This window comes from Peromyscus californicus, unplaced genomic scaffold (assembly GCF_007827085.1).
Source record: "Peromyscus californicus insignis strain IS unplaced genomic scaffold, ASM782708v3 Scaffold_14__1_contigs__length_90479793_seg_2, whole genome shotgun sequence".
Classification (NCBI taxonomy): Eukaryota; Metazoa; Chordata; class Mammalia; order Rodentia; family Cricetidae; genus Peromyscus; species Peromyscus californicus.
This window is the reverse complement of record NW_026294436.1, coordinates 56,529,247-56,546,606: the sequence shown is the minus strand read 5'-3', so window position 1 is coordinate 56,546,606 and position 17,360 is coordinate 56,529,247. Positions and strand designations below refer to the sequence as shown.

The window sequence follows — 17,360 nt, the reverse complement described above, 5'->3', positions numbered from 1 at the left end:
AGTTACCACCCACTTGCCCCTGCCCTTCTGGCTCCAGGAAGCTCCTCAGATCGACCCTGCGAATGGTTTTGGCTGTGTCTTCATGTAGGACCTACTCCCCAACCCTGCCCGCTGCGGTGAATTCTACCTGCGATGCTTTAACTTGGGCAACAGAGATTCTTGCCCCAGGGAGAGGCGGGGAAGGACGCGCTAATCAGAGGGCGGGCTCTAGGGTTGGGATCTGGTCCTGTGCCCCCTTCCCACCACGAGATGGTGGGGATCAAGGGAGAGTGACCTTTCCTTCTGAGATACTGGTGTAAGGGGAAAGATACGTGTTGAGTCTATAAAACTGTGCAGGTGGCACAGCCCAGAAGAGAGAATTGGGGAAGCGAGGAAGGTTCCATGAGATGACTTGAACTGCGGAAGCGTTTGGCAGAGGAAAAGGGCTTCAGTTTTAATGTGAGATCACTGGAAGTTGAGGTATTGAGGCACGGATCATGGTCTCCTCTCCCTTTTTCCCATTTTATGATCTCTTTCCATAGCTACTAATAGTAAAAAAAAAAAAAAAAAAGAGAGAGAGAAAGGAAAAGAAAAGAAAAAAGGTGTTTTTGAAGTCTTGGGGGAGGAAATTACTGGCCAGGCTTGGAAATGGCAGATAATTCTAGAAACTTACTGCTTGAAAGAGGGCTAGGTGTCCTGATTTCTCACCTTCTTCAGGCTGGGCTTCATCACCAGGCCGCCTCGCCAGCTCCTGTCCCTTCTGTGTACCGGACACCGGTTACCTCGAATCTCAGTACTTTGTACTCAGCCCAGGTAACATGTTTCCTAATGTTCTCTGCCTGCCACATTGCTGCTCAATCCGTGTTTATAACTGCATAGTCGGAGACAAAGGTGTCTGCCACCCTCCAAACGTTTAATAAGTGAACTCCAGTAGCTCTGGGGTTAAGCTCTGTAAGGATGGAAAGAAGTCTCTAGGGATGGTGGGACACACCTGTAATCTCAGCACTTGGGAAACAGGAGGAGGATCAATCAGGAGTTTAAGGTCATCCTCGGCTACATAACAAGACCTGCCTGGACTACAAAACACCCTGTCCCAAAAAAGAAAAAGAAAAAATCTAGGTTTCTGGCCCAGTCCCTCTTGAGCCTCTGGGTTTCTCCATGTTAGCAAATCTGAGAACACTACCTGTGCCATTCACAGGCCCAGAGCCATGGCGGTGTCCTCGTCAACTTCCTGGGAGCTGCCCCTGGTGGCTGTGTGCCAGGTAACATCAACACCAAACAAGCAAGAGAACTTTAAAACATGTGCTGAGCTGGTTCGAGAGGCGGCCAGACTGGGTGCTTGCCTGGCTTTTCTGCCTGAGGCATTTGACTTCATTGCACGAAATCCTGCCGAGACATTACGACTGTCTGAGCCACTGGATGGGGACCTTTTGGGACGATATAGCCAGCTTGCCAGGTACACGGGTGGGAGGGAAGTAGAATCACTACGGGGCAGTGTTCCTGTTATTGCCACACAGAGGGGGTGGAGCCTTGAGTTGTCAGTGTCCCCTCCCCCCAGGGAATGTGGAATCTGGCTGTCCTTGGGTGGTTTCCATGAGCGCGGCCAAGACTGGGAGCAGACTCAGAAAATCTACAATTGTCATGTGCTTCTGAACAACGAGGGTGAGACTCAGTAACGTCTTAGCTTGCCTCTTTCCAGGCTTTTCTCCCTTCAACTCAGATCCTTCGGCATTATTTTCTCAACTGTTTGGCTTTAGTGGGTTTTGTACTTCTGTTCTTAGCTTATAAATTACTCTGTGGGAGAAGAGCTAAGCTGGACTTCTGGAGTCGCTGTACTGAGTATTTTCTCTTTATCTCTTACTCTAGGACTAGTAGTGGCCAGTTACAGGAAGACACATCTATGCGATGTAGAGATCCCAGGTCAGGGGCCTATGCGGGAAAGCAACTCTACCATGCCTGGACAAACTCTTGAGCCGCCCGTCAGCACACCAGCAGGCAAGGTGGGCGTTTGAAAAGGAAATAGGAATATATTGAAAAAGTGGTAACATCCCCCTTTGGAGTAAGACAATGAAGGTACTAGATGTTATAAACAGGACAGAGATGATGAGTGGGTTGATTTTCGTTTCAGGTTGGTCTAGCAATCTGTTATGACATGCGGTTCCCTGAACTTTCTCTGAAATTGGCTGAAGCTGGGGCAGAAATACTTACTTATCCTTCAGCCTTTGGGTCTGTTACAGGCCCCGCCCACTGGGAGGTAAGAGAATGCCTCTTCAAAACATAAGGACCCCTTTTAATCTTACTCCTAGCAGTGTGGAACAAAGCTAAATCCCAAGCATTCTAGAGGTTTGCCACAGGTTCAAGGCTAACATGTTCTTCACAGTGATACCTTGACTCAAAAAAAACAAAATAGATGCCAGGCAGTGGTGGCACACACCTAGAAGCAGAGGCAGGCAGATCTCTGAGTTCAAGGCCAGCCTGGCCTACAGAGCAAGTTCTAGGACAGCCAAGGCTACAGAGAGTAACCCTGTCTCGAAAAATAAAACTGAAAACAGTGGGACATGGTGGCACAAGCCTTGTGAGGCAGAGCCAGACAGATCTCTGTGGGTTCCAGGCCAGCCAGGGTTACACAGTAAGACCTTACTTCAAAAAACACGAAATACAAACAAGCAACCAAACTGGATCTCCTCCTCTGTTCTTTCTACTTGAAAGGATTTTCTTCCCATCTAGTGGGGAAATTCATTCCTCAGATAGGTGTGAGTCATGTTAGAGTTAATGTAGTCACTAATTCTAGTTGACTAGCAGATTGGTCAATGAGTAGATGGGCCTGTAGTGCCCATTTCTTGTCACTTGCCTATTACTTGCTGTATGTACTTGAGTGAACACACTTCTCATTCTCAGGTGTTGCTGCGGGCCCGTGCCATTGACTCTCAGTGTTATGTAATAGCAGCAGCACAGTGTGGACGCCACCACGAGACAAGAGCAAGTCATGGCCACAGCATGGTGGTAGACCCCTGGGGTACGGTGGTGGCCCGCTGCTCTGAGGGACCAGGCCTCTGCCTTGCCCGAATCGATCTCAACTTTCTGCAGCAGATGCGCCAACACCTGCCTGTGTTCCAGCATCGTCGGCCTGACCTGTATGGCAGTCTGGGTCCACTGTCTTAAGCCTTTTAACTTGTGTTGGGGTTGAGACACACAGAGATGCGCGCGCACACAGCTGTGAGGTGATGCTGCTGTGACTTGTAGGCAGGACCCAAGCACAGTTCCTTTCACTTGCAGAACCTTAAACTCTCTTAATGGAACACAGGTTCAAGTTCATGGGAAAGAAGAAACTTTGACCTGACCTCAGATTTCAGTTTCAGAAAAGTAAAATTTTACATAGTCAGTGTTTATTTCATGAAAACTGAGTTATGCCGAGAGCTGAGCAGCACTGGCATTGAAAAAAAATATAATAATAATCATAATGTCTGTCTGGGCATCTCCTTTGGGGGTTGGGAGGGAAGGTGGCATGGTACCTGCTTGAATAGGCTCCACTGGTAGGCCTCCTGGCTCAAACATGCCTCCCTACCTAAGAAAGTGCAACAAGGCTCAGTACATGTCCTAGCCCCCTTCTCCGGAGGAGGAAAGGTAGTTGATACTGAATACCTCATTTTCTTTCAAGCCAGAAGGAAGCAAGGGCAAAGGGGCTTGGGGCAGGGTAAGAGTGCATTTGTGATTTTCACTAGAAACGGGAGGAACACGTCATACTCCCCCACTCTTCAGAGAACGTGTACTTTAACCAGCACCCTCTCCTCTGTCCACCCTGTGTGTCGGTGTTCGCATGTACACCACAGTCGGGAGGGTAGGGGCTGGCCCATTCATCTACTCTGTTGGAGAGGATCTGACAAGGGGAAAGGAGGGAGCCACGCCAGACTGGAATGAAGGAAAGGCAGAGAGGAGCAGCACCAGAGGCCAGGAGAGAGTGGAAAGGGCCACAGCTTCTTTGTTTTTAAAAAATTCTATAATTTGGAAGAAGGTGGTAATTAATTTCCAAAATACACTTCAGAGTCCCACCTTCCACACAGCTCCTTTACTCACAGCCCTTTGGTTTTTCAGACAAAATTTTAGAGCCCTCATAAAGCCATAAGTATTGATTACCCCTCAGTGCACCTGAAAGTAACGTTCAGTCCCTTACAAAGGCTATGTTCCATAGACTCCGTCCCTATACACTTGTCTTACGGCTCAGTGGTAAGGTGGCTGTAGAGACACACATTAGGGGGGAAGTGGCAACAGGAAACAGAGGGGAAGCCCAGGCACATGGGTGCAGGGAGGGGGAGGGAACACCATTTCCACTTTCCTTTGTCTTTTCCTTAAAAAAAAAAAGAAAGAAAGAAAAAAGAAAAGGTGGTGTGATTGGTTGAAGGGCAGAGAACAAACCCCAGAACAGTATGAAAGCTCCAGAGGTGATGGAGCCAACAATCCCCAGAGAGGTGAGATGGGGGAAGGTCAGGGCAATGCTTGCAGCATCAAGTTCCTCAGGAGTTTCTGTCGGCCCAGCTCATAGTCCTCCTCATCCACATTCACCAGCAGCTTGATGGCTTCATGGCCCACAGCTTGCTTGAGAGAGTCTGTGATGAAGACACCTTTCAGTGCTTCTAATAATGAGCCATTGATGTAGTCGCGCCAGAATGCGTCGAGGTAGGTGAGCTCAGAGAACTTGATGTCACAGATGATGGAGCCCAGGTCCCGGGACTTGAGGATAGTGTTGGCCTGGTTAAAGCGCTCAAACTGGCGCTCAAGTGGGTCCTGCTTATTGGAGAAGACATTGCCTTGCAGAGCAGTCTCATGCTGGCAGTATTCCGCCCGGACTCGAAGCCTGATGTCTGGGAGAGATGGAAGGAAAATGGTTTCTAGTAAGGATTGTGTTTACATCCAAAGCTAGAAAAGCAAGCAAAACCAGCAGAGGAGAAACCCTCTTGTCACAGCTTCTCCATCCCTCCCCAGAACTAGTTCTTCACTGTGTCCTGAAGCCTTTGTCTCATGCTGGAGCTTCCCTACAGTGCATATGCTCAGGTTACTCACAACCAGCACCTTGCTTATAACAGCTATTTTATTAAAAGGTGCAAAAGTGCACCAAAACTACACAGAGAAACCCTGTCTCGCGGAAAAAAGGTGCAAAAGTTTAATTGTCTGTCTTGACTTGGTTCATCCAGTAATAAGGATGTCACATTGGCATTCCTTTGACTTAATAATGACTAAAAAGAATTTTACCATTAATATACCATTGCCAAAAGGATAATCTCATAAAAACTACACCTGACCTGACAGCAGCAATCAAAGATTGCCTTGCACCGAAAAACACACTGCCCATTATCCCAGGAGTCCTTGGTATTTTCCCTCAAGTCTACATCTCTAGAATCCTCGAATTTCCTTACCACATGTCTGCTTTTCCTTGGGGTCTGGGGTCACTGACTTCCGGCGTTTTCGCTGGCTCCCAAGTGTGGCTCTCCCTCGGGCTGGCCGCTTACTACACATCTGAGAACCTGAAGTGGGGCAGCACACCACAGGATAGTGGGGAGGCACTGAGCAGAAAGTAAATGGAAAACACAAGGTTTTAAAAGCAAAACTTCAAATACTTCACTTGGAATATGCAAAGGAATCATTTACACTTAATAACAAAAGCAGTATTGATGATGTAACCTGAAGGCTGAGGGATATAGCTCAGTGATCAAATGTCTGCCTAGCATTAATGAAGATCTGGGCTCAACCCTAGCATGGCGGAGGGATACCAAGTATGGTGGAAGAAATTTGTCACCCCAGCACTTAAGAGTGAAGGAAGCAGGGTTGGAGATTTAGCTCAATGGTAAAGCACTTGCCTAGCAAGTGCAAGGTCCTGGGTTCGGTCCTCAGCTCCGGAGAAAATAAATAAATAAAAATAAAAATAAAAGAGTGAAGGAAGAATGCTGGGCAGTGGTGGTGTACACCTTTGATCCTAGCATTCGGGAGGTAGATCTCTGAGTTCAAGGCCAGCCTGGAATACACAGAGTACTAGACTTACCTGGGTAAATAGAAGTCTCAAAGAAAAAGTTGGGAGAAGGCCAGGCAGTGGTGGAGCAGCCTTTACTCCCCAGCACTTGGGAAGCAAAGGCAGGCAGATCTCTGAGTCCAAGGCTAACCTAGTCTACAAATTGAGTTCCAGGACAGCCAGGACTGTTACACAGAGAAAACAGAGAAACCTTGTCTCGAAAAACAAAATAAGTTGGGAGAGATGGCTCAGTGGTGGTTAAGAGCACTTGTAGCTCTTGGAGAGAACCCAGGTTCAGTTTCCAGCACCTACATGGTGGCTTACAATCACCTGTAACTCCATTATGAGGGGATCTGACACTTCTTTTGACCTCCACAAGAAACAGGCACACATGTGGTGCACATACAAATATGCAGGCAGACACTCATATACATAAAAATAAATTAAAAAAAAAAAAACCTGACCTAGAGGCTGGAGAGATGGTTCAACATGCATGCAGACAAAACAGTCATACACATAAAGTAAACTGATTTTTTTTTAAGTGATCTAAAAGGAGGATCTGATGTGAGAGCAAACACTGGATCTAGACAAAGCAGACCTCATCTGATTTGTATGTGTACATGTTCACAGGATATATTCACATGGGTGTGCCTGTATTCGAAGGCCAAAGGTCAATACCGGGCATCTTCCTCAATTCTCTCCCCAGTACTTTTTAGACAGGGCCTTTCACTGAACCTTACATTCACCAATGTGCTAAGGTTGGTTAGCTAGTGAGCTCCAGAGATCCACCTTCTCTGCCTCTCCAACGACTAAGATTACAGACACTGTTTTTTGATTGCCCAGCTTTTCCTATGTAGGTGCTGGGACTCTGGAACTCAGGTCTCCACGCTTATGCAATAAGCCTGTGAAAGACTGAGCCATCTCCCCAGCCTCTGATAGTTTTCATGAGGTAGATGAAGAGGGACTGCATCCTTTCATTGATGTTGGCCCAGCCAGGCATGTGATGGGATCGATATTCTCTTACGAAAATCACAAGTAATATCTTCTCACCTGTTTTAGAGGGCTGGGGAGGCCTCGGTTCTGGATCACTGAGGGCTCTGGGGGTCACATAGCGAATTGATGTTTCCTCCAGATACTTGTCTACAAGATCAGGGCACACTGCAGGAGGAGAAGGAGGCACTCAAGAAAAAATACACACCTGCCTTCTCCCCAAGAGTCTCACAGTTTATTCTCTAGTACTGCCTAGGGCAAGACCACCCCCCTTTTAGACTCCTGTGCTAAGCACTCCTGGCCTCCCACAAGTCTTCTCATATTCAAATGCTCCCAGACCCCGTAAGCCCTCACCAGCCCGTCTCTTCTTGAGAGTAACGTAGGGCAGCAAGTCATGGCGAGTGATGATGCGCAGCAGCTGCAGCACCTGGCGAAAGTTAGTCTCATCACAGCGGCCTTGGCGCTCCAGTGCCAGTAAGAAGTCACGTCCATTTCGGATGAGTCCCCGCTCATGGTCATCAATAACATCAACGAAGAGGAAAGAAAGCACACGAACATCTCTGTGCGTTAGGTGGGTGCCCACGATGTCAAACATACGGTGGAGGCTGTAGAGCCCATGTTCCTGCTCACCATGCTCTTCGGGCCACACCTGGCTTGCCCGCCGCTTCAGGCCCGCCATGCTAGAGGCTCAGGGACAGAGTGCTTTCCAGAATCTCTGCTCAGCAGCTGCACTCTCCAGTGTCCTGTAAGACAGGACAAGAACCTATGAGCCACACACTGGTAGCAACTAATTTTATTTATCTGTACTATCTCAACATGCTACTAACAGTACGCTGCTTAATATATTTATTAAATATCACAAAATGTTTACTAAAAAAAAAATAAAATAAAATAAACCCATGCTGGGTGTGGTGGTGCATGCCTTTCATCTTAGCACCCAGGAGGCAGAGACAAGTAGATCACAGAGTTCCAAGACAGTCAAGGCTACAGAGAGACTCAGTCTCAAAAAAAAAGGCAAAAGCAAAACGAACAAAAACAATACTAAAGCTCTTCATACTCAACAGATGACACCCTAAGTCCAGATCCTACCGAAGGAACAGTCACTTCCTTGAGTGAGAATGTTTTGTGCAATTTTAGTATGGCATAGTTCAGAAGTTCCTATTGCAGCTACACATGAGAGTACACATCTGTACTTAACAGCACTCAGGAGCCAAAGGCAGGAGGATTGCCCTAAGTTTAAAGCCATTCTGGTCCGCACAGCAAGTTGCAGTCCAGCCAGGGATACATAGATAGACCATATCTCAAACAAAACAAGCCAGTATGATAAAGCATGCCTATAATCCTAGCACTTGAATCAGAAGTTCAAGGCCATCCTCAGCTATAGAGCGAAATCAAGGCCAGCCTGGACTACAAGATACTACCTCAAATTTTGTTTTTTTTATTTCATGTTATCCAGATTTTTCCTCTTGCCCTCAAAACACTGATTTTGGTCCCTTCAAACACTGATTTGCTGGTCATGGAGTCACATGCCTGTAACCAACAGTGAGGAGGCTGAGGTGCTAGGATCTGGTTCCAGGTCAACCTGGTCTATTTACTGAAACCCTGTCTTATAGAAACAACAAAAAAATACAGTAAGAGAGTAACATCTGGGTGTGGCAGTGTACCCCTTTGATCCCAGAACTCAGAAGGATCTCTGTGAGTTTGAGACCAACATAATGGTCTAGAGTTCTAAGCCACTATGTAAATCTGGCTGTCCTAGAACCGTGTAAACTAGGCTGGCCTCAAACTCAGAGATCTGTATGCTTCTGCCTCCTGAGTACTAGAATTAAAGGCAGGCATCACCATGCCTGGCCTCATTTAGTTATTTAGTTAGTTAGTTATTATTTTTTATTTTTTTTCAAGACTGGGTTTCTCCGTGTTGCCCTGGCTATCCTGGAACTCACTGTAGACCAGGCTAGCCTCGAGCTCACAGAGATCTGCCTTCACACACCACCACTATCCTGTCCTATTTCTTAAACATAGGTAAAACCGAAAAGTTGAGAATACAATCTTTGATATAGAAACTGAATCAGATGAACAGTTATAAGTCACTAGCTGGAACTAGTTTAAATTCTGACTGTGTCATTACAAATGTAGCTGTGTGATTATAAGCATGTCCCTTAACTTCAAAATCTCAGGGGTAGAAGTGAGTATCGTGGCACATGCCATAATCCCGAACACTGAGAAGCCTCATGCTATGGGAGGATTGGGAGTTTGAGTCCACTTTGAGCCATTGGATCTCAAAAGCAGAACAATATAAAAACAAACAAACAGGCCGGGCGGTGGTGGCGCACGCCTTTAATCCCAGCACTCGGGAGGCAGAGCCAGGTGGATCTCTGTGAGTTCGAGGCCAGCCTGGGCTACCAAGTTGAGTTCCAGGAAAGGCGCAAAGCTACACAGAGAAACCCTGTCTCGGAAAACAAAAACAAAAACAAAACTCCAAAAACAAACAAACTAAACTAACTAACCCTTCCTCACAGGTGGCATGTAACAAACCCCTGCCAAGAACCAGTCACAGCCCTGGTTTTGATTCATACACTTACCCAGGGTAATATCGACCAATCATCTAGTCTTAACAGTTTTCACCTCCACTTTATAGTTCTTCATTCTTACTAGCTTGCAAGATAGTACTACTGAGTACTGTTCTACCCTGACCACGACCTCCAACCATGCAGTCAGTTTTTAATTCCTACTGTACAACACAAACTATTTTTTAAAAAAGATTTATTTATTTATTATGTATACAGTGTTCTGCCTGCGTGCCAGATCTCATTACAGATGGTTATGAGCCACCATGTGGTTGCTGGGAATTGAACTCAGGACCTCTGGAAGAGCAACCAGTGCTCTTAGCCACTGAGCCATCTCGCCAGCCCCCACAAACTATTTCTTAAATGTCCTCTTCTACTGCCACTGCCACGGTTCAGATTCCATTCACTGTCTCAACTGTACAACTGCAACTGGCTCTATGTTTTTTAATTTGTATTCAATTTATTTGTGTGTGTGTGCATATGTGTGTGTGCATATGGCCACAGTGCACGTGTGGAGGTCAGAGATGGAAATCAGGTTGTCGGGCTCGGTAACACATGCCTTAACCTCCTGAGTTATTTCACCAGCCCCAGCAACTGACTCTTTCAAGAACTCTCTGTTCTCCAAATCTTTTTCTTTTTTTTGACACAACGTCTCAAGGTGTAGACCAAACTGGCCTTGAACTTGCTATGTAACCTAGGCAGGCAATGAACTTTCAATCATCCTAGCTGAGCCTTCTGAATGCTAGGATTACAGGCATGTACTACCACCATCAATATTTGGGGGAAGTGGTGGTTTTTTGAGACAGGGTCTCTGGCTGTCCTGGAACTCTTTATGTAGACCAGACTGACCTCCAAGGTGAAAATCTACCTGCCTCTACCTTCTCAGTACTGAGATTAAAGGTATGCTCCACCACCATCCAGCTCATCTTTATATTCCTAATAACTAGTAGTGGACATCTGTAGAAACAGCCTGTTGTTGAGAATTGAACTTAATTTCTAAGAGGTCAACAATATACGCAATACCAGTTAAAAAACAAACTTATCAGAGTCCAAGAGTGGGAGAGGACCCTACCAAAAAGACACATGTAAGTCAAGCATGGTGGCGCATGTGCATGCCTATAATCGCAGAATTAGGGAGGCTGAGACAGGTAACAAATTCAAGGCCAGTCTGAGTTCTATAGTGAAACCTGTCTAGAATGGGTCGGGTGGGGAGTGGGCACAGGAGCACATTCAGTAACCAAGCACATATTCTAGCTAGTCAGAGCTGTCTCGATACCATAAAAAACTACCCACACCAAACCACCCTATTCAACAAGATGGTGCTCTGAGCACTTTACACACGAAGACACTGGCTAAAGTACAAGACAGAAACCGAGACACTGGGTGTAAGTCAGTGGTAGCGATGCTCAGCCCTCACGAGGCCTCCGATCCCATGTCCAGCACCAAAAACAGAATGGCAAGCTACTTCAGAAGAACCATAATGACGACTTAGCTGAAAAGCAATAGAACCTGGTCCTCTCTCCCTCAGTGAGCCAACAAAGAAAGCGTAGACTCCTTCCCTTTATAAAAAAGTTGGTAGGTGTATGTATGCCTTTAATCCCAGCACTCCAGAGGCAGGCAGGATAACCTGGTCAACAAAGCAAGCTCCAGGACAGCCAGGGCTACAAAGAGAATCTCAAAAAACAAAACAAACAAACAAAAAATAAATAATTTTTTAAAAGAAAAAGGAGAAATCCAAGTAAAGAGGAAATATAATCCACATGTAGTTTTGAGAGCCTAGATATCCCACCCAAAGTACGGGAAACAGCTGAGAAAAAAACCATTATTCAACTACAGACTAGCTTTCCTTGTTTCTTCTTCTCTTGTTTCACCTGCTATCACTAGGTACAAATAGAGTTGCTGAGGAAAAAATAGCTTCTTATTCAAGTAGGTAGCAGGAGAAAACTGAGCTTCCTTAAGAGTCCCTGAAACTTTTCCATGGTCCCTATCCCACCTGTTCTCTTGACCAGCTGCTGATTATAAGGATCCCAGAGAAAACAGATGGGCAGGCTTCATGTCCAACCAATCAGAAGAGAAGGTTGTTTCTTGGGTCCCTAATTCAAAGTGTTCTAAAACCCCAAACAAATAAGAAAAACTACCCCCACATACTCTGTCCCTGGAAAATGAGGCAAAATAAAACACTATAGTTCTAATTATATAATCAATGTAATTCTACAGTAGGTCTCAATCCTCTGAGAGTAACTCCCTTCACTTGAGAGGGAGGGGAACCGAATCACCTTTAAGTCCTAGATAATAGAAAGTGATCTAGAAACCATCAGGGCGTCTAGGTCAGTGGTTCTCAACCAGGAGCAATTTGCCCCACCAGGAGATATTTGGCAATGACTGGAGACAGTTTTGATTGTCAAGCATACAATGAGGTCAGGATGCTGTTACACAACCTATAAAGCATGGAACAATCACTAACAACAAAAATTTTTCTAGACCAAATGTCTATAGGACTAAGGTTGAGAATCCCATTTTAAGTGAGACATGATGAAGGGTCAAAAGGATGCATGTCACTTTCCTTACTAGATCTAGAGGAGGAAGCTATCGGGTCTCTTCATACCAAAACAATCCAATCATAGTCTAGAAGTAAAGGAAGGCCAGTGAAGACATAGCTCATTTAACTCATAAATCGAACTAGCAAAAAGGAATTTCATCTCACCCCAGCAATGCCTGCTCCATCACCTGCTGTTGCCATTCAGGTAAATAGCAGGTGGTAGAGACATACTCCCTTCTGGTCCATCCCAGGAGGTCTACTTGACCTAGTTCAATATGAAACTGTATGGGGAATAAGAAAATGCCATCCTCTTCAAGACTAGCACAAATGATCCTCATCTTTAGCCTCAGTGCCATTTATAAAGTCCTGAAACAAGACTAAATAGCAGACCCTTCCTTGTTAGGTCACCAATCAGACTTACACTATTCAAGGAAGCAAAACACAGAAGCAAGCATTTCCCAAGGCATGTCTTCCAGAGTAATATCAAGAGGCTGGTATGCAGGCTGGTAGGCAGCTCTCCCCACTTAATTATCATCTAGAATTGTGAGTTAACTCAGCAACCCAGCCAGGGTGTCTAAGAATCTAACTTCAGGATGAAAAAAATGTCAACTTTCTCTTAACCCAAATTAGACTCAGCTTTCAGTGGCAAGGGAGCTCAGCCTAGACACAGAGCTCCTAGATGGAAGATACCACAGTGACCAGAACACACTCCTCCAAACAGAAGATTAGAAAGAACTCTTGTGTTGGTATCTAAGATACAGCTAACTACCAAGAGACAAAAAGCATCAGTCAGCCAAGCACGGTGACACTCCTTTAATCCCAGCACCTGGGAGGCAGAGGCAGGTAAATCTCTGAGTTCAAGGCTACCTGGTCTACAGAGTGAGACTATATAAAATCAAACCAAAAATACAACTATAAACAAGAGTACTAGGGATCAAACCTAGGGGCCTTGGGCATAAGTAGGTAAATGCTCTACCACTGAGCTACATCCCTAGCACAGAATAGTTCTAGATTCTGATGAACTGCTGAATTTCCTGGAGTTCTAGTTTGTCTTCCTTTAGGGAGGTCTGAAATAACCAAGAGCCAATTAAGAGTCTATATATGCCTAGACAGTTTCTTCCTGATAGACTCTCTCATCCAGAAATGACAACTTTTTTTTTTTTTTTTTTTAACTGAGACAGGGTTTCTGTGTGTAGCCCTGGCTGTCCTGGAACTCACTCTGTAGACCTGGCTGGCCTCGAACTCACAGAGATCCACCTGCCTCTGCCTCACAGGTGCTGGGATTAAAGGCGAGTGCCACCACCGCCTGGCAACTCAGACTTTTTAAAGTACTTTGACTTATCAGAAGCAAAGAATATGTAGAAGAAATATCTTGAAATGAAAATGGTAGCTTCTTCCTAACAGGAATAACATCTATATTTTCACAGAAAAAAAAAGTAATATTTGACTCTCTCAGAAGCCCTTAGAAGAAAGTCATGTGGAAGGAAAAAAAAAATGAGTGACAACAGCCAGGTGTGGTGGTACACCCATTTGAGCCCTACACTTGGGAGGCAGAGGCAGGTGGATCTCTGTGATACTGAGGCCAGCCTGGCTTACATAGCAAATTATGGGTCAGACAGGACTACATAGTGAGAACCTGTCTAAAAAAAAATGGCTTGCCAGGCGGTGGTAGCGCATGCCTTTAATCCCAGCACTCAGAAGGCAGAGGCAGGGGGATCTCTGTGAGTTTGAGGCCAGCCTGGTCTACAGGACAGCTGGAGCTGTCACACAGAGAAACCCTGTCTGAGGGTGGGGGTGGGGTGGGGAGAATGGCTTGAACCTTGAAGTGTCAACTACATGGAAAATCTTCAGGACAGTTAAGTGTATGTGAAGCACTTTCCTGATGGTGGGGACTAGGAAAACATAACCAAATATATCTGGAAGGCAGAATTACACAGTATGTTTAAAAAAAAAAAAAATCCCTCCAGGCGGTGGTGGCACATGCCTTTAATCCCAGCACTCGGGAGGCAGAGGCAGGCGGATCTCTGTGAGTTTGAGGCCAGCCTGGTCTACAGAGCGAGATCCAGGACAGGCGCAAAGCTACACAGAGAAACCCTGTCTCGAAGGAAAAAAAAAAATCCCAAGAACTCTGAACAGCTGCGAGAGACAGTAAACTAGAAGAAAAGCCTTCCCACTGAAGTCCCTCAGCCGCCCTCCAAGAGAAATAGTTCATAGATCACGAACAAGAGCACAGCTTTCCATGTTAACCGTGTCACTCAGGTGTCACTCAGAGATGACCCGAAGGCTAGGCAGTAGCAAACCAAAGGTAAGACCTTGCCCCGAGACACTTAGTGTCCTTTTCCCCTCCAGTCACCTGAGGAGTGTCTGCAGCAAACCTTAGTGAACTCAGGAGGGAGGGAAACATATTTTCCCTAGCTCCTACCTCATTCATTAGGCTCAACCCCAACGCTTTTCAAATCATTTCCATTCCCTTCCACTGTTGGAAAATAATAAAAAACTTCCAGACTTACCTTTGCAAGAAATTTAATTTCCCAGGTCTCTTCCTAGCACAAGTTTCAAAGCCAGCAGAAAAACAAAAACAAATAAGGGGAAAGAGTAAAATTTCAAGCTTTATTTTGAAACTTCAAAGGTCCACACTTAGTCAACGTCAGTGGCAAAAAACAAAAAAAGTCATTCCACTGAACAAACTACTCCAAGCTAAAGAAGAGAACTCAAACATAACAAAGTCCCCCAGGTCCCTCTCACTGTCAACTCACAATATAGTATCAAGCCAAGAACTCCCAATCTCAATGGCTCATTGCAAGAAAAGCCCCAACTCAACAACCTCTGGGAAAAAACCTGGTCGCGTCTTACTCTTCTCCTCAATTCCTCATTCCATCTATTTTCTGGAAGGAAAAAAAGTTACAGCTCAAGAAAGCACTTCCTTCCCATCACTTCACTCATCAGACCAGAATCAATCTCGAACTTCACCTTTTCCTTTAGAACACAATGAGAAGAAGATAACCACTAAAGCAGCATCCACTCACACCTAGCTTTAGTAAGAAACGTGCTTCTAAATAAGCATATTGACCCCTCCTTCCCTCCTAGTACTTGAAGAGTAAAGAAGGGTCTGTAAAGGAAAGCATATTTAATTAGCCTGATTACCTAAATGCCAGCCTGTCTCTTCTATATCCTCCTCAGGCTTCCAGAGCCTCCACCTTGGTATATGTAAGGCTCCAGTAACGTCTCTCTCCCCATTCTTGTATGGCTAATTGCAAACAACAACAACAACAAAAAACAAAACAAAAAAACCCTAGAAAAGTGCTTTACGTCTCCCTATTTGTAACCAGGAAAAACAAGGAAGCAGTAAGCAAGAGGGTGTTTTGGAAAGCAAATCCGGTTGAACCCTCATTCAACCCCAATTCTCCAAACCCACATGACCATTCCTTTCTGCCCTTCCCACCCTATTAAAAGCCAAGCGCCTGGCAATTAAAATTGGCTGCAACTGATACTGCTTAACTCTGCTGTCTTTCCACGGGGGAAAGGGAAACCCCCCAACCTCTATCATCCGTGCAGTTGCACTGCCCTAGCTCCCTTTCCTTGCAAACTTTCCTCCGGGTCTCTCACTTTCCACCTTACCTCGTCTCATCTACACTCTCCCCATTCCCCAAACCCTCCTCTCGGTCTCTCTCCTTTTCCACCCCAATTCTCCCTCAAGGCCCTTCCGCTTCCACTTCCAATTTTAACACTTTGGAAACCTCCCTTCACCCAAACGTCTCAAGTCCAATTCTCCCCCCGTCCCCCCACGTCCTCACAACAGCGCTCACGGGAGTCCAGTCCTTGCCGCGACCGCATGCCCCGAGCCCCCCTGCCCCTTGGCACCCTCCGCCTCTCCCTCCTGCTCCTACCCCTCTCAACGCGCTGGCTCGCAGCCCCGCTCCCCACCTCGGCCGCTTTAATACCCCTTGGCCTGGCCCAGCCTGGGCCCTTGTTTACGCCCCTCCCCATGCCCGCACTCCGGCGCCCCGACCCCTGCCCTCTCCCACAGTTGCCATCTCCCCTGCACGCCCCCCTCGGCTGATCCCCTCCCCCACCTCGGAGCGTCCCGTCACCTCCCTCTCTGGAGGTTCTCAGGCTGGACGTCGCCGCCACCTCCCCCTCCACTTTCCTTCCCCAAGCCCTTCGCGGCCCCGCCCGGCCCCGCCCCGTCCCACTCGACTCCCCCTCCCCACTCCGGCCGCCCCGCCGCCTCACTCTCGGCTCAGGTTCGGCGCCGCCATGTTGGATCCATCCGCGCTGCTCTCCCGGGCCTGTCTCCCGGCGCCGCATCCGGGCTCCAGCCGCCGCCGCCTCCGCCGCCGCCGCCGCCGCCGCCGCCGCCGCCGCCGCGGGCGTGGGGGAGGGGAGGGACGGGCGGGGGTGGCTGCATCCTGAACAGCGCCTCCCGGAACCTGGCCGGTTAGTGTCGGCTTCGAGACCATAACGAGGCATGAGCGGAGTAGCCATACTAGGTGAGGGCAGCCTGGCAGCGGCATTAAGCAGGGAATGGCTGGCTTCACGTTGGGAAGAGAGAATGGAGACTGGCAGCCATCTTGCTTTGGGGCAAGCTGGCAACGCCGGGTTTTCTTAACGGCGGTTTCGGGGCGGTTCTAAGAAGTGGAGAGAGTAACGTACTTGTCTGTGGAAGACTTGGTGGCGCCAGAGCTGTCTGGTATCAGACTTCAAGGCCCACTGGGAGAGTGGGACTGGCAGCCATGACACGTAAGGGCGGAATAGTGCAGGAGTTGGACTGCCTGGTGAACTTGGGTGAAAGTTCAAGATCTGGATTTAACCTTTGCTTTGAACTTCCTGTCACCGGGACGTTCTGAAACCCGGACCTTGCAGCGCTTCTCAGAGTCTTTCTCGGAATTCATCCCTTCAGTATTTTCCTTTTGAGATCTCCTTTCCCGTCGAAAATGTCTCCTAAGCTGACTCGTGGAGGACTGTTGGGAATTGAAATGGGGGCGGGGGGGGGGGATGAAGTGGAGAGGGGGGCTCACGTATGTTCTGGAGCTGCCAACAGCCTAATGTGACTAAAGGAAAAGGTAATACCTAAGGTCCATGACAAAGGGAGGGCCCTGATGATGCAAGATCATGTAAATTTATTTTATCCTAAGGGCAGTGAAGAGGCTTTGAAGGGTCTAAGCAGAGGTGTGAGCAATTACATTTGTATTGTAAAAAAGATCACTGCTTGCCAGCTTGGGCATGTTAGCTCTGGCCTGGAGCTTGAGGCAGGAGGATTGTTTGAGCTCTGGAGATGGAGAGC

The 17,360-nt window shown here is 47.0% G+C and overlaps 2 protein-coding genes across 8 annotated transcripts; one reads left to right on the top strand and one right to left on the bottom strand.

The window, feature by feature from the left end:
• The first annotated feature begins 1 nt into the window (after position 1).
• Positions 2 to 3,440, top strand: Nit1 (nitrilase 1). Of its 3 annotated transcripts, XM_052737614.1 has the most exons (8): positions 27 to 116; positions 337 to 459; positions 697 to 792; positions 1,178 to 1,435; positions 1,538 to 1,641; positions 1,846 to 1,979; positions 2,108 to 2,233; positions 2,878 to 3,440. In XM_052737614.1, exons 4-8 carry the CDS (start codon positions 1,188 to 1,190, stop codon positions 3,139 to 3,141), a joined length of 876 nt encoding a protein of 291 aa, XP_052593574.1. In that variant the 5' UTR covers positions 27 to 116; positions 337 to 459; positions 697 to 792; positions 1,178 to 1,187; the 3' UTR covers positions 3,142 to 3,440. The 3 variants fall into 3 exon arrangements, with proteins under 3 accessions (XP_052593572.1, XP_052593575.1, XP_052593574.1); XM_052737612.1 differs by lacking the exon at positions 337 to 459 and having other exon boundaries at positions 2 to 84; XM_052737615.1 differs by lacking the exon at positions 337 to 459 and having other exon boundaries at positions 4 to 116.
• A 586-nt stretch (positions 3,441 to 4,026) lies between these two features.
• On the bottom strand, positions 4,027 to 16,430 carry Dedd (death effector domain containing). Of its 5 annotated transcripts, none has more exons than XM_052737620.1 (6): positions 16,310 to 16,413; positions 14,587 to 14,619; positions 7,325 to 7,713; positions 7,031 to 7,138; positions 5,391 to 5,498; positions 4,027 to 4,838 (listed from the first exon to the last, which is right to left on the bottom strand). In XM_052737620.1, exons 3-6 carry the CDS (start codon positions 7,647 to 7,649, stop codon positions 4,462 to 4,464), a joined length of 918 nt encoding a protein of 305 aa, XP_052593580.1. In that variant the 5' UTR covers positions 7,650 to 7,713; positions 14,587 to 14,619; positions 16,310 to 16,413; the 3' UTR covers positions 4,027 to 4,461. The 5 variants fall into 5 exon arrangements, with proteins under 5 accessions (XP_052593580.1, XP_052593576.1, XP_052593578.1 ...); XM_052737616.1 differs by having other exon boundaries at positions 5,391 to 5,537; positions 16,310 to 16,409; XM_052737618.1 differs by lacking the exon at positions 16,310 to 16,413 and adding an exon at positions 16,150 to 16,231 and having other exon boundaries at positions 5,391 to 5,537.
• Between the last annotated feature and the right edge of the window lie 930 nt (positions 16,431 to 17,360).